Source organism: Melospiza melodia, chromosome 4 (assembly GCF_035770615.1).
Source record: "Melospiza melodia melodia isolate bMelMel2 chromosome 4, bMelMel2.pri, whole genome shotgun sequence".
Taxonomy (NCBI): Eukaryota; Metazoa; Chordata; class Aves; order Passeriformes; family Passerellidae; genus Melospiza; species Melospiza melodia.
Genome location: NC_086197.1, coordinates 64,937,266 through 64,950,965, shown reverse-complemented (window position 1 = coordinate 64,950,965; position 13,700 = coordinate 64,937,266). Strand labels below are relative to the sequence as shown.

The following is a 13,700-nucleotide window of genomic DNA, read 5'->3' as shown; positions in this document are numbered from 1 at the left end:
TTTTTCCCTAAATTAGCTGCAGAGAAGAGGGAAAGGAAGGTAAGAGTACTTTTTTGAAAAGGTAAAATCTCTTCCCTTCGTATGTAGTTTTGACTTCATAATGTCTCATCATACCTGCTCTTTGTGATCATAACTGTGATTTATAGTTAGCCACTCACTAAGGAACAAAAGAGTTGAGAGATGATTTTGATCCTTTCTTTTTGACTAGGTACGGTTGGCTACAAATAATGTTACAAAAAGACAACAGTTTTTCTTAAAGTTTATTTTGTATTCAAGTAATAATATATTATTTATATAAGGAATATACAAGCATTTATTATTTAACACTTGTTTCTTGCAGGAAGCAGGGTATTCTGTATTTTCCCACTTTGTGTTATTTAAATTCTCAATCCTTCTGTAAGCATTTATTTAAAAAATAGAGATCACAGGTGTTTAAAGCAGTTATTTACCTACACAGGACATGGTAAAATTATGTCCTCTCCGACTTTTTGAAACTGTGAAATAACAAAAAAAAAATCCTTTGAAGGAAAAATATAACTTGCTGAGAAAGTCAGTATGGTGAATACACCCAGCCTAAATTCATTAAGTTCATACAAGCTGAACTACGTGAAAGCAAGGAAACTGTCTGCTGCCTTCTGTAGCAATAAACATCAGGTAAAGTGATGCCTTGATAACTTCACCAGCCTCTCTTCTTCTTTTGATCACATCACTTGATCTTGTAGGATCAGTTCTGCGTCGGCAGACACCACTCAGAATGCTGGCATGAAGCTCCTTTGAACACTATACAAAAGCACCCTGGACACTTGGCTGGAATAGCAAATGTAAACACTTCAGAGGTTCTGATCCCAGATTAGAAGAAAGTAAAGGGTTGATACATTAACATAACCTGAGGACTTGAACATAATATTTACTTTAGTGTTTTAAACCTGAAGTATATAGAGGAAAAAAGTTCAAATCAGTGAAGGAATTGAAAATTTGACTAGGCTAGAAGAAGAAACCAGAAATTATTACAATGAATAAGCTAGCCTGAACAAAGAAAAAGAGAAGGAAAAAAGAAGATACTTTCCTCTTATCTAAAATCCATTCTCTTGGTCTCCTGCCTAAGCAAAATAAAGTATTTATACAAACTGTGTGAGCATCAAGAAAAAAACCTATTGGCATATGGGCAACCTCATGCCTTTCCCACACTGCTATTTCCACTGTGTGTTTTTGGTCAGCATCACAGAGATTTCTGTTGGCAGGGAAGAGACAGGAAGAGGGGAAAAAAAAGGACCCAACAGGTGTCTCACAAAGGGAGGTAGGGTTAACCTAGGGATGCTAATTCTCCTTCACAACAGGCACTGTGCTCGAGCCAAAGCAGTAACTCTCACTTTTTCCCGGCTCGTATGTCATTACTAGAGTCTCCCGCTGCCTCCCCTCAGTTCTTACCTCTCCAGCTAATCTTAGCCTTAAATCTCTTCATGTGATTACCAGAAAGATGAGAAAGATGGCTGTGGGCTACTGGCAAGTGTACATAGTGACAATACAAATTGTCACTTGAAGTCTAGAATCAGAATTTTATCTTCTCTTTTTCTACATGGTATGAGAGTCTAATGAGACAACAATGAAAATATGTAATTTGTGCAAAACAATGGATGCAACACAATAATTACATACATGTTTAACACTTTATTTGTAGGTTTAGGTAATGAGAAGAGAGTTAATATTCTGTCTTAAATTTTAGTGGATTTAATGATACTGCTTTTTGCAGATTGAATCTCTCTGGTACTCGGTTACATCCTAGTCATTTCTCAGGAAAGGAAAAAAACCCAATTCTTTCTAAGTGTGTAGGTGAAAACTGTTAACAGCAAGAAGAAAGTGATATAAATAAAATCCTTTGTTAATAAACCCCTGCAAAACGAGGCAGTACAGATTCACTGCTGGCAGATTTTAACAACTGATCCCTGTTAGCTTTCAACTTTGAAACAAATATGATCTTCGAAGAAAGCTGTGATTGTTGAATTGCTGCAGCAATTTACGAACAAAACCTTGAAACAGAAAACCCATGTGAAACAGAGAGCTCACTGTCACCTTTGCAATTCTGTTGCTTGGTGTCCTACATGTTGAATGATCCCAAGAATGAAACAGGAGTACTAGAACTCCTCTCAGTTTGCAGCTTGATTTTCCAAGGTATCTACCCAAGATATGAGGGGCACATGTAATTCTACAGTAGGATGCAGAAGGTGATATCTAGGAACTCCATAGCTAGTACTATCACGTTACAAGACTGTCAGGCTACAGAGGAGATCAGACACACAACCACCTATTTTTCCAATGACTGCTTCATAGATTTGAAAGCCACCACACCCTCTCAAGTTTCTCTGGTCTGTCTCTGTGTAACAAAGAACGGCTATATTATCTTTTTGCTACTGTGCTGATTCGGTAAGTACTGTCTCACAAAAACACAGTTGCCAAGTCAATTGAAAAGTGAAGAGATGATGATATACCCATTTCTGAGGGCTAGGATTGCTGCTGATGGCCAGAGTTATCCACCTAATCTGTTTCAAGTACATTCTTCCCTAATGCTCCACTGATTGTAGAGGAATTGATTCCTCAAGGTCTAGGAGATTTACTTTTTCAGAAGACATGCTTGAAATAGAAAAATTAAAGAGTTAGTGGATGTGAAGGATTAGTGATTAAACATGGGCTTTTATCAAAAAGAACTAGTAAAATGTAACTTTGGCTCAGGAAAAATAAATTAAGAGCCAATTTTCAGCAAAACTCTTTCTTCTACAATTATTCCCATGTCAACAGAAACAAAATCAATGCTTTGATGCTCTGTGTATTCATGGTATTCATGGATACTTCATTGTTCCATCTTTTAAAAAATAAAGAACAATCATCCTCTGAGCTCTTCTTGAGATATGGTATTCTAATAAGATTTTTTTAATCTCTTTTTTTGTAATCAAGATTTTTTAATCTCTTTTTTCTTATAATTATTAGTAAAGTAGCAGTAGGGTAACAACACATCATGAGAAGCTGTGTGCATTTCCTGGTATCTTAGCTAAGTTCCATTTGAGAAATTTGAGGTTTAGTTAACCACTCCCTTTTGGACCCTGGTAAAACAAGTTCTCAAATATATACATACATCTCCCTCTTTATTTAATATCTCTAAGATCCAAGCTTGTGGTTTATACACTCAAGAAAACATTTTTATTATATGTAAATGTGTGTATGTGTAAAAATTATCAACCAAATCTTCTTATCTGAATAGAGAATTAACAGTTCAAAGTTTCTCATTCAGAGGCTGACTCTTCAGCAACACTCACAAAAGCAGATTAAACTGACTAACTTTGAAAATGCCTGGATTTACACGTATGTGTATAATTAATATTTTTATGATTTATTTTTATCTTTGTTTATGTAATTCATAGCACATTAGTAAATATTACTTTTAAAAATGTCAAAAATGCATAATGTAGAACAAGTATTTTGTTTGTTTATAATTGTTTTTATAACAAATTTAGAGCTATGTGCTTCAAAACACTATCTGACCTAGCTTGGTCTGCTCTTCAATCCTGCCTTCTCATTATTTGTGCTTCTAACGAGTAACCGGAATTAATAATTTTACTTCATTCATATTCCAAATTCTATTGCATTAACTTCAAGAACAGTATTTTGCATCCAAATAACACAGGTCAGACAAAAACTTGTACTTACATATTTTGCACTTGCATGAGGGTCATCTGTGTTAAGGAGAAATGGGGATGTACATGTCCTGAAACAGCAAACGCAAAGGACAAACAATCCTCTGCAAAAAGCTGATGACTTCACCCATTACATTTTTCAAAAGCCTTCTTTTTGGTAACATCATCAGAGAAGTCCAACTCAAGGAATAAGAAAGAATTAAGAAAATTGTTTATTTACAATTACATCAAAAGATTAATACATTTTTCTGAAGTTATAAAAATGTCTCTCAGACATAAGTGTGTATGACCTAGCACAGGGATATTATCTAGAAAATAAATTCTCCTTTCCAACATTATCTGTAAATTGAGAGTATACATTTACAACACACAAAATAGTATCCCTCATGCCTTCTCATCACTAATACTCTTGCAGCCTGTTGCAAATGGTGAATTCTGCAGGTTCTTGTCATAGCAGGTGCTCTTAGAGGGGTCAAAAGCAGGATACACACGAGTTCACCGTACCATTTTTCTCTATGGAGGATAAATTCAGATGGACTAAAATGATTCATTCACTGCTACCATGTCTAAAGAACATTTTTATCTGGGGAGAGCAGGAAGAATTCAAGGTCCCTGCAGTGCCATCGGTTTTGAAGGTGCCTCACAAACCTGTCCTGACAGCACATCCATCTTCTGCAGGTTCTGCCTTCTTATCAGTTAGGTGTTTCTGAAGGAAACATGACGGAGAATTTAGGGGTTTTCCCCCCTCTGCAATTCACAAAGGTGACTTAATGTTAAAAGCTGCCATGAGTTCTGTAGCAGATGTTTCCACCTCTCTGCATACAGGTGCAGCTCCCAATTTCCATGTCACTGTGCATCACTCTGGGATGAAGGACAAAGTTGTACCTACAAGGGGAAGTCCATCCTGAAAGATGTGCTTCTGTGGATGCCCAGTGCCTCAGGCATATCCCATCTTGCAAAGAGCTCCCATGTGTCCCAGCACCTCTTCAGGTGAGGACTCTGCAGAGACATTTAAGCTGCACACGTGTATTACACTTTAAACCACTTGTGACCATCAGAGGTGACATGTATTTGTTTCCATGACATAACAGAGGGTATTGGCTTCCACTCCAGCTTTAGAGCTCCAGGTGGCACAGCTGAACTACACACCTAACTTCCAATGCTTTAACTGTACAGATTCTCATAAAGTGTCCCAGTCAACACCCACAAACCACTGTCTCAATCCACTTACCTTAATCCATCCTTTCAGAAAAATGCATTTAAAAAAATCAAATAAATGGTAATGATGTAAAAAAACTAAGCATTTTAGCCTGAAACTAGAGTTGTCACTTTTTTTCCTGTCCCTATAAACAATAGACTTTTTTTTTTCTTGGAAGAATGAATTTGGTTATTTAAATGTCCTCGGTTGGCACATCAAGAGGAGAAATGTTAGACTTGAAGTGTGTGGCACTTGCAGAAGGATTTTTCAGTTTTAGCATGCTAGGCTGATGAGCAAGAGAAGACATCCCCATGACAGACAGGCAGGCAGGCGGGGAACAGCACATCACTTAGCACTGCTCCACAGGGCTTTACCCTGTGCAAAGGAGATCTGGCTTTATGCTGCTCCCCTGTCAAGGACTCCATTTTACACTTGATGAATCTGATTTTCTCTTCCTGATGAGTATGTTTTGTCTTTTTTCCAAGATAATATACATTATAATAATATATGCACAGCCTGATGCCACTTATGTTCGATACAATTTCTGTTGTATATGGGCACAGATGGGGAAGAAATCCCCAATTATGTAGGCTATGAGTATGTAGTGAGGAGAAGAAAAATGACAAGAAGAGATGAAGAGAAAGGAAGGAGGAGTACTCTAGCAAGCATCTATGTACACTAATGGCCAGGTGCCACCTACTACCATATCTGAAATTTGTCTAACAGCTGATGACAATTCCAAGCTCATTCATATTCTTATTTCTTGTCACTGAACATGGTGCTTTGTAACAGATTTTCAGGAAGTTTTGGGACACTCACTCCACTGGAAAAGTATTTGCTTGAATTTTTAAAAAGAAACAGAACTCAGATATGCATTACAGCCAAACAACAAGAAATCTTTCCATTTCCAAGGATGCATTTGAAATCAAGAGAAATTTGCTAATCAAGAGCCAATAGCTATGACCTGCTATGAAACTTCACAGGGATTAAGGTAGCAGTACTGTATATTCAGTCTATTAAAATTTCTTCTTTTACCCTCAGTCACATTAAGAAGTGAAACTATCAGGGACATGAATAGTAACTATTTAGGGAAAAACATAGTAGGATATGGATTATTTAAAAAAGGCAGTGAACGTCTCCCTTCATATGAAAAGATATTTCCTTGTTCTTCATCAGGAGGTGGTCTTTGTATAGGCTAGTTGTGTATTTTCAAAAACAAGAATGCACCCTTTTAAAGCTGCCATTTTCATGAGCCTGTTCAGAGGAACTGGGACTGAGATTTTGCAACAGTTTGAGAAAAACTGAGCAGTCTGGTCAGTTATATTTTGAAGCAGATTTTCATCTTGTAAGGAAGAATACAAGCAAAATCTGAATTAATGTTTATGAAAAATATGTCAGACATTTAGTCAAAAAAGTTCAGATAGAGAGGAACATCTATAATGCATAGCTAGAAAGAGGTCTCCTTCCATTTGCAGGCTTCCTTATGACCACTCCTTAAATGTGTGCCAAGGGAAGCACAGAAATCCATTCCCTTCTAACATATTTCCAAGAGGGCAATGGTACTTCTAGAAAATGCTTTCATAAGGCTGTGCTAAAACAGTCTAAGTGATCCCACCCACAACAAGCTTGCTTTAATTCCTCATTGCTTAGAAGATGCACCTGCAGCATGCAGGAACTCACAGGAGGTCTTCCTATAACCATGAGGAGGCCAAAGTGGCTGGGGAAGATGACACTCCCCCACTTGGAGACAAGCAGAACATTGCTGCTGGATCTGTGGGCAGCATTTGAGACAATGTCAGGCTGGTGAGGTGCCGAGAGTCACTGGACAGCAGAACCCAGGGTTAGGGCAGGAAATTGGGTTGCTGAACAGTGAAAATGGATTAAGATTAATGACAAGGCACAGAGCAATGGTGTTAAATGCACCAGGGCTTTGAGAAGAACAAGGCAAAAGAAGGCAGCATGCAAGGGAGACCTGGGGCTCTGGATAATAAAGGGAAAAGCAGCTACTGTTGGTCATGGGGTAGGGTGAAGCAATGGCTCTCTGGAAGACAAAGAACACTGAGAGGAGGGGTTTTTAAAAAATCCATAACCTTGAACATAAAATAAAAAGAAAAATCTCAAGTTTGCTTTCTTTTACTTGTCATTTTATTGAAGACATTGCTGCAACTTTGTCTCAACCTGAAACAAGGTATAGCTCCCTACACCTTGAAGGTTTGAGCTTTGAATTTGCCTGGAAAATTCCACCAGTTAGCTCTCATGGACACTGGAGATTACTGCTGGGGTGCTATTGATTCAGGGTGTAAGACATTTGCAATAAAGGTAGGAAGGGAGCACTTTCTCCAAGAGATGACTCACTTGGCTGTTGGAAGACACCCAGCAGGCACTTTCCTCTCCCAAAACTCCCAGATGCTGAGGCCACTTTCCCCTAAGTGGTACCTCCTCACTACAATGCCCTAGGTTTCCCTCCTGAAACAGTTGCTGACTTCTTCCCCTTCTCCCAACAGAGCACCACGCAAAGGTCAGGCAAAAGCCTTAGAGATTAAATTGTCAGTGATTAAAATTTCCATTATTTTGTGAACTTGTTCTACATATTAAAGAGCCCTAATGGAACTTGCACACATTTGTGCAGGTAGAAAGGCACATGATGATAGGAATTAAGGAAATTAATTCCTGTGCTTTGGACTGAAGTAATCTTCCAGAATATAATTGGCTTTCAATCATTCACACACACCATGCCCTTCACCTTTAAATGGTAATTCATTTTACCATACAGGTTTCCAATGCCATTTACATCAGGCTTTAAGAAAGCTCCCATCTATGTACTAGAATACAGTCAATATATTCTGTCCAGGTGGAGACCACGTCAGAGTGTAATTCACATTTCTAACATACATATCCTTATGGTGTTTTACCAGTGTCAGTGACCCGTAGCAAGGGGCAATGCAGAACACTTCCTGGACAGAGATCAAGCAGCAATTCCCTCAGAAGAACAAGACTAACAATACCACCTCTCCTGAAACGCTCCCTATTTTCTTGCTGTGCTGAGCTCCCTGTGGGACATGGTGAAACGGATATGAGGGTACAAGACTTTTAAGGGCTATGCTTAGATCACAGCAGAGAAGTGCAAGGCATAGTGACAGTAAACATGGCTCATCTGCTTTAACCAAAGTAACAGGAATCTAGAAAATCTTACCATGCAGAACTTCCCCTCTCTCATGACTGTGAAAGGAAGACTACAGATGAAATATCTGGAAGCACTGGTGTGGTCTAGCTGCCTCTGGAGTTGCTTCAGCCCATCCTCTACAGTTGATGCAGCAGCATGTTACAAGTGATGAAGCGTATCCCTCTGACGAAATGGCCTTCAGCAGGCCAGGCACACTATTTAAATCTATTTCCTCTTGCCTGTGTTTTTGTTTTGCACATCACATCCTATCATTCTGAGATGTTTTATCTCACTCACACTAATGCCAGCTGTGGCTGCCAACCAGGAAGACTGTAACACTGGCACGCCTGCCAAAGGGTTAGGCATATCCTGGACACAGACAACAGATGCTTATATTTAAATTAGGACTAATTTGCATTTTTGTGTATTGTGGAATTTTTAAAGCATAGTTTTGCAAAAAGGGATGTATAATTCTGAAATGGTAATATTTCCTTTGAAAAGTCAGGTTTGCTAATGGATTGCCATCTGTTCAACCCTTTGCCAGAAAGTAGATTTGTCCTGCTTACTGAAAACAGTATTAGGGTGAAACTGTAGATTACACAGTGGATTTCTGAGCAGTTTAATTTAAAGTGCAGGCTAACACTTTGCTATTTCAGTAAAAAATAACTTTAGCTTCTCCCTTTCTACTAACGCTGGAATCTAAGCCCAGCAAACTGTATTTGGAATACTTTGTGGGCTGTTTTGCTCTCAATCGGGTTCTAGTAAAGATACCTACCTGTCCTTTACAATTCTGAAACTGAGTCTGCATAGGATTCATTTGCATAGGATTCACAGAAAAAAAACAACTCCATCTTACTTCAACAATCCATCTTAATCCTTTGGAAAAAAACCCTAACATTTAAAACAGCAAGGCACTGGCCTCAAATATTCTTTCAAGAGTACAAGACTCATAGGGACTGGGAGCCTCTTGGAGCCTCTGGATGCAAGTGAGGAAGGAGGACACCTCGGCAATTCAGAATGCCGTACTGGGAACGGTAGGAGCAAAGTTGCTCTCCCTTGTAACCCACAGAAATCGAATGAGGTTTCTGGTGAGCCTTGTTATGGGAACAACTGCACTGCAAGGGAACGAGGTTCAATTTTTACAGCCTCAAGGCAAAACTTTAAGTGTAAACTTCAAGATTTCAGCACCCTCTTACGCTACCTGTATAAGGTTACTGCTGACACAGCCTCAGGGCTACCCGAACACCACGCTCTCCCTGCCGGACCGGGCAGCTGTCTACGGAAATACGCAGAACCGCTCTTCTGCAGCGAACGGACAAGTTGCAGTCACGGATCCCTTCCCCGCACACCCCAGCGCAAGCCTCCAAAAAGCCGGCAAACGCCGCTCTCGTCGAGAGGCTCCGGCTCCCGACCCGCAGCCGGAGCGGCGCTGCCCCGCCACCGAGCATCCCCCGCCGAGCCACCTGCGGGGGCGGCGACGCGGGGCCTCGGCGCGGAGCCTCGGCGGGGAGCGCCCACGGGGGAGCCCGGCAGGGCGGCGGCGGCGGAGCGGCACCGAGGAGCGCCTCCGGAGCGGAGCGCCGACCGCGGAGCCGCGTCCTGCGCTTGCGGCACCGCCGCGCTGCCGGCGGCGGGATGCCTGCCCCATGCCGGCCTCTGCCCGCACAAAGTTTTATCTCCTCCGTGTCAGACCTTCTCCCGCAGCCCACCTGAGCCCCGTGGGGAGGCGCGTCCCCGCTGCCCGCCGCCACCGCCGGCCGCGGGCACTGGGGAGCCGGAGCGCTGCCGCGCTGGAGCTGCGGGGGCAGAGCCGGCGCTTGCCGCAGTGGCCCCCGGGCAGGGCGGCCGGGGAGGCGCGGCCGGGGAGCGGCGGCAGCCGCGCTTACCTCTGTCCAGCGTGAGCGGCTGGACCGCTGTCAGTGTCGCCATGTCTGCCGCGGGGCTGGAGCCCGAGTGACGCGCGGCTCCGGCACCGGCGTGGAGTGCGGGGAAGGGCGGGGAGGAGGCTGGCAGGGAGAGGGGGCGGAGGAGGAGGGTGGCTCCGTGGGAGGAGGAGGCGAGCGGGGCGGAGAAGGTGCCCAAGGGTGGGCGGCTCATCGCACACGGGCCGCCGCGATGCTGCGGGCGCAGGGCGGCCCGGCGCGGCCCAGCGCGGGCTGCCGGCATCGCTGCTGTGCTGGGGAGCTGGGCCTGGCGAGCGGCCCCCGCCTCACCGCGCTCGCCTCGGGCAAAGACCGGGGACCGCGGAGATCGCAGCAGCCCGGGCCGTGTGCGGGGGGCGGATCGCTGCCGGTCCCGCCGCCCCGGGAATGCCGCAGCTGCCGGCGGAGGAAGAGAGAGGGGCGAGGGCGGGAGCTCCGCAGCGCCGCGGGGCGGGGAGGACCGGCGGGGCCGGATCCAGCGGCTCGGCTTCGCCTGGGCCGGGGGCGGTGGGCCGGGCCGGGCCCGGCAGCGGCACGGGGAGCGATGTGCCTGGGTGAGGCCCTGCTCCCAAGGCTCCCTGCGGGGAAGGGAGATCCGAGAGCGGAGCCGGGAGAGGCTGTTTCTGCCGTTGTGCAGGGCTCTGGATTAAGGGACATAGCATGTAGCCACCCTTTTGGATGGACCAAGGCGGCGGCCTCATCAGTCCATCCATCCCTCTTTTCTACGTGCTATTTGCGGCCGGCCATGGTTCAGCAATCCCGCATACACACCGGCTCTCCAGCGCCAGGGGTCGGACACTGACACGTGGCGGCCGCCTCCTGTAGGTCAGCTGCATGCAGCTCGTGTGAACATGGAGGCCCCTGATAAAGACCATCCACCAAGGTGGAATTTCACTGGAGTTCTGAGGTTTGTCGGCAGCCTTCTGGTTTTCCTACCCTTGTCCATAAGAAGGGAAAGGAATGTGGTCAGCTGCCATGCGAGAAAGGTGTCACAGGGTGGTAGAGTAGGCTACTGCGTTTCTGCTGCCTTCTCTTTGGTGGATGATAGTGTAGAGAAATAAATGATGGAGTGAAGAATGGTGTGCTTTTTAACTATTTCCCTGTGTAGTGTCTGTGCACCTTTAGGCTTGTTTGGAATGCTGGGATAAAGGGAAAGGTAGCATTCTTCTCCTTACCCACTATGTTTTCACATACCACAGAGAACTTGAAAGTACAGCAGTTCAAAGTTGCGCATAAATAAAAGCTTTCTACTACAAGGGTATTTAAGCACTAGTATAGAGAATTAGGGAAGATGTGGAAAAACTGCCACTTAAAGTTTTCTGAGCAGATTAAAAATACATTTTGCTGTTTTAAAATTAGAGGAGTTTATATATAAACTACCCACTTCTGATAAACTGAATTCAGCACAAATTTATCTAATTAACAATAAACATTAGCATATTTGGTTATCTTGGCAAGAAGATGTTTCAGTTAAATACCAAAAGTTGAGAAATAGTTCCTGGCAAACAGTTTTTAAAATCAAAATTAACATCAGGATTGTTATTATGCAAATTTTATGTACTTACATCGCAGCTGGGTTGACATGAAGTGTAATAGCTCCTCTTAAGTAGTCACATTACTGTATATTAGATTCATAGTCCCAAATGGAGAAGAAATAAACATTTGGAGCTATAACAACCCAATGTGACAGCATTCAAACAGTTATGACATTAAAAAAAACTTTTATTAAAGATATAGAAGTGTGTTCAAATAAAATTATGAGCAAGATGGCAAGTAAATTAGCTAAGTAAATATGGAAACCAAGTTGCTTTCCATATAGGACTTCATAACCCTCAGATTTGCTTTCTTAGAGTGCTATCTTGGGAACAGACATTTTGAAGCAAAATGTTGTCATAACAATAACATCTCTACCAATAAATATGTAGCATTAATGCCAAGAGCAGAGTCCCTGTGGAAAGCAATAAGGTCCTTCTGGGTTTATCTTTTATCTGCTGCTGGTCAGATTTTGTGTGCTTCAAGGACTCATTGGTACTTAGATAAGAGACTTGAATACAAGTGCACTCAAGGAGGATGTAAAGCAGCATTTGCTGAAATTAAACTATGGTTAGTTCCCAAGAATGTTAAAGACCTAGATGGGGAATACTTTAGACAGCTGAACTTTTGCAGAAAATTGCAGAAGTTGTACAGCTGAATTTAGCGACTGGAGAAAGGGGGTGAATGAGGCAGTAGCTCTTGCTTTGCTAACTCCCAGGAGCAATGGAGGGCACTGATAGCTAAAGTTAGCAGTCAAAGAAAGTACCAGCCATCTTGCCATCTTAGAAGGTAAATCTTTTTTTGACAGAAACAGCTCGTCTGACTCTCAGTCTTCTTGTTTCCTTGGGCTGTGTTGGAGCTTTTAGTTCAATATCCCATGCTGTTTACTGACTCAGTGAAATTAGACTGAATTAACAGATTTTATATCTGCTATGTGGACTGTAAACTAACACTTCTATAACAGCTAGTCATTGATCAGCTCCCAGTGAACAAGGTTGTTGCTAGTTAGGTGCATGTATACTTTTTGTGGCTAAATTTTTAAACAAAGCTTAGTTGTTTTTTTTTCAAATACCTAAAATGTGGTCATAAAGTCCTCCATGGCTATGCTTTTAGATAATACAGAATTTATTATATAAAATAAAAAAAAAATGCCTGAAAGTGAGTAAACCATGGAAGAAGCTGTCCAGAGAAAGAACTTGGACAACCTGTTGTTACTGTGACACTAGGCTTTAAGGAAGAGGTCAGACTGGATATTTTTCAGATCCTTTTAAACATAAATGATTTGATGGCTCTGTAGTAAGCTGTCTGAATTACTAGTAAGAATTATCTGAATAGCTGGATTCAATTGCTAGATTTTAAAAAGCAATATGTTTTAATGCTGCTGCGAGCAAGCAATGAAGAATGCAATGGTTTCTTCAGGACTGGAGATTGTTTTCGGTAGGGATGTTCTTCTCACTCAGTGTAAGTTCTTTCTGGGATGTCACCAAAAGGACAACGCAGTATTCGAACATATAAATGAAGAATGGCAAACACAAATAGGGAAATTATCTTTCTTCTGTATGTAGCATCAATGGAGCAACTGACTGGAATATTGTATCCAGATGTGATGTTTGCCTTTTAAGATAGAAAATCGGTTTTGACATGAGGTTGAAGGACTTTAAACAAAGTTTATCAAAGAAAAGAGATAAGAAGGGAATGAATCACTGTATGTAGGAAGAGGCATAATGTTGGAGGGATTTAGTCTTTAAATTTATAGTCTTATGACATAAGGTGATCCCATGACTGGAAGTTTAACAAACACAATCTTGAGTAAGCTGTGCTGTTCTAGCTATTAGGGTAATATAGGGATTAATCACTTGTGATTGCCTGAAATCTTAACAAAAATCAGAGGTCTTTGTGAATGGCTTGCTTTGATCTAACGTCTAAAGAAAATACAATGGTGCTGGTATTCAGGTAGTTAGATGAGATAATGAATATGATCTGTTACTCTCCTGACTTTTATGACCCTTTGTCTTCCCTCAAGAACTGGTGCTACATGGGCCAGAGAATTATTTCTATGCAGCACAGTGCAATGCAATATGGAAAGGTCCAGCACCACTCTGAATGCACCCAAGGGCTGCCAGAGTAGCACATCTAAGTTTTGCATGGGATAATTCATAGAATCATGCGATGATTTTGTGTTGTAAAGAACATTAAAA

General features: G+C 42.4%; 1 protein-coding gene across 2 annotated transcripts in view; it reads right to left on the bottom strand.

Moving 5' to 3' along the window:
• The window catches only part of LIN7A (lin-7 homolog A, crumbs cell polarity complex component), a 46,747-nt gene extending 36,368 nt beyond the window's left edge, over positions 1-10,379 (bottom strand). The window contains exon 1 of one of the 2 annotated variants that reach the window (XM_063154972.1): positions 9,934-10,379. In XM_063154972.1, coding sequence (XP_063011042.1) covers positions 9,934-10,213 — 280 coding nt within the window. In that variant the 5' untranslated portion in view covers positions 10,214-10,379. The remainder of the gene's footprint in view (positions 1-9,933) is intronic. The other variant, XM_063154971.1, reaches the window with a different exon arrangement.
• Positions 10,380-13,700: the final 3,321 nt, after the last annotated feature.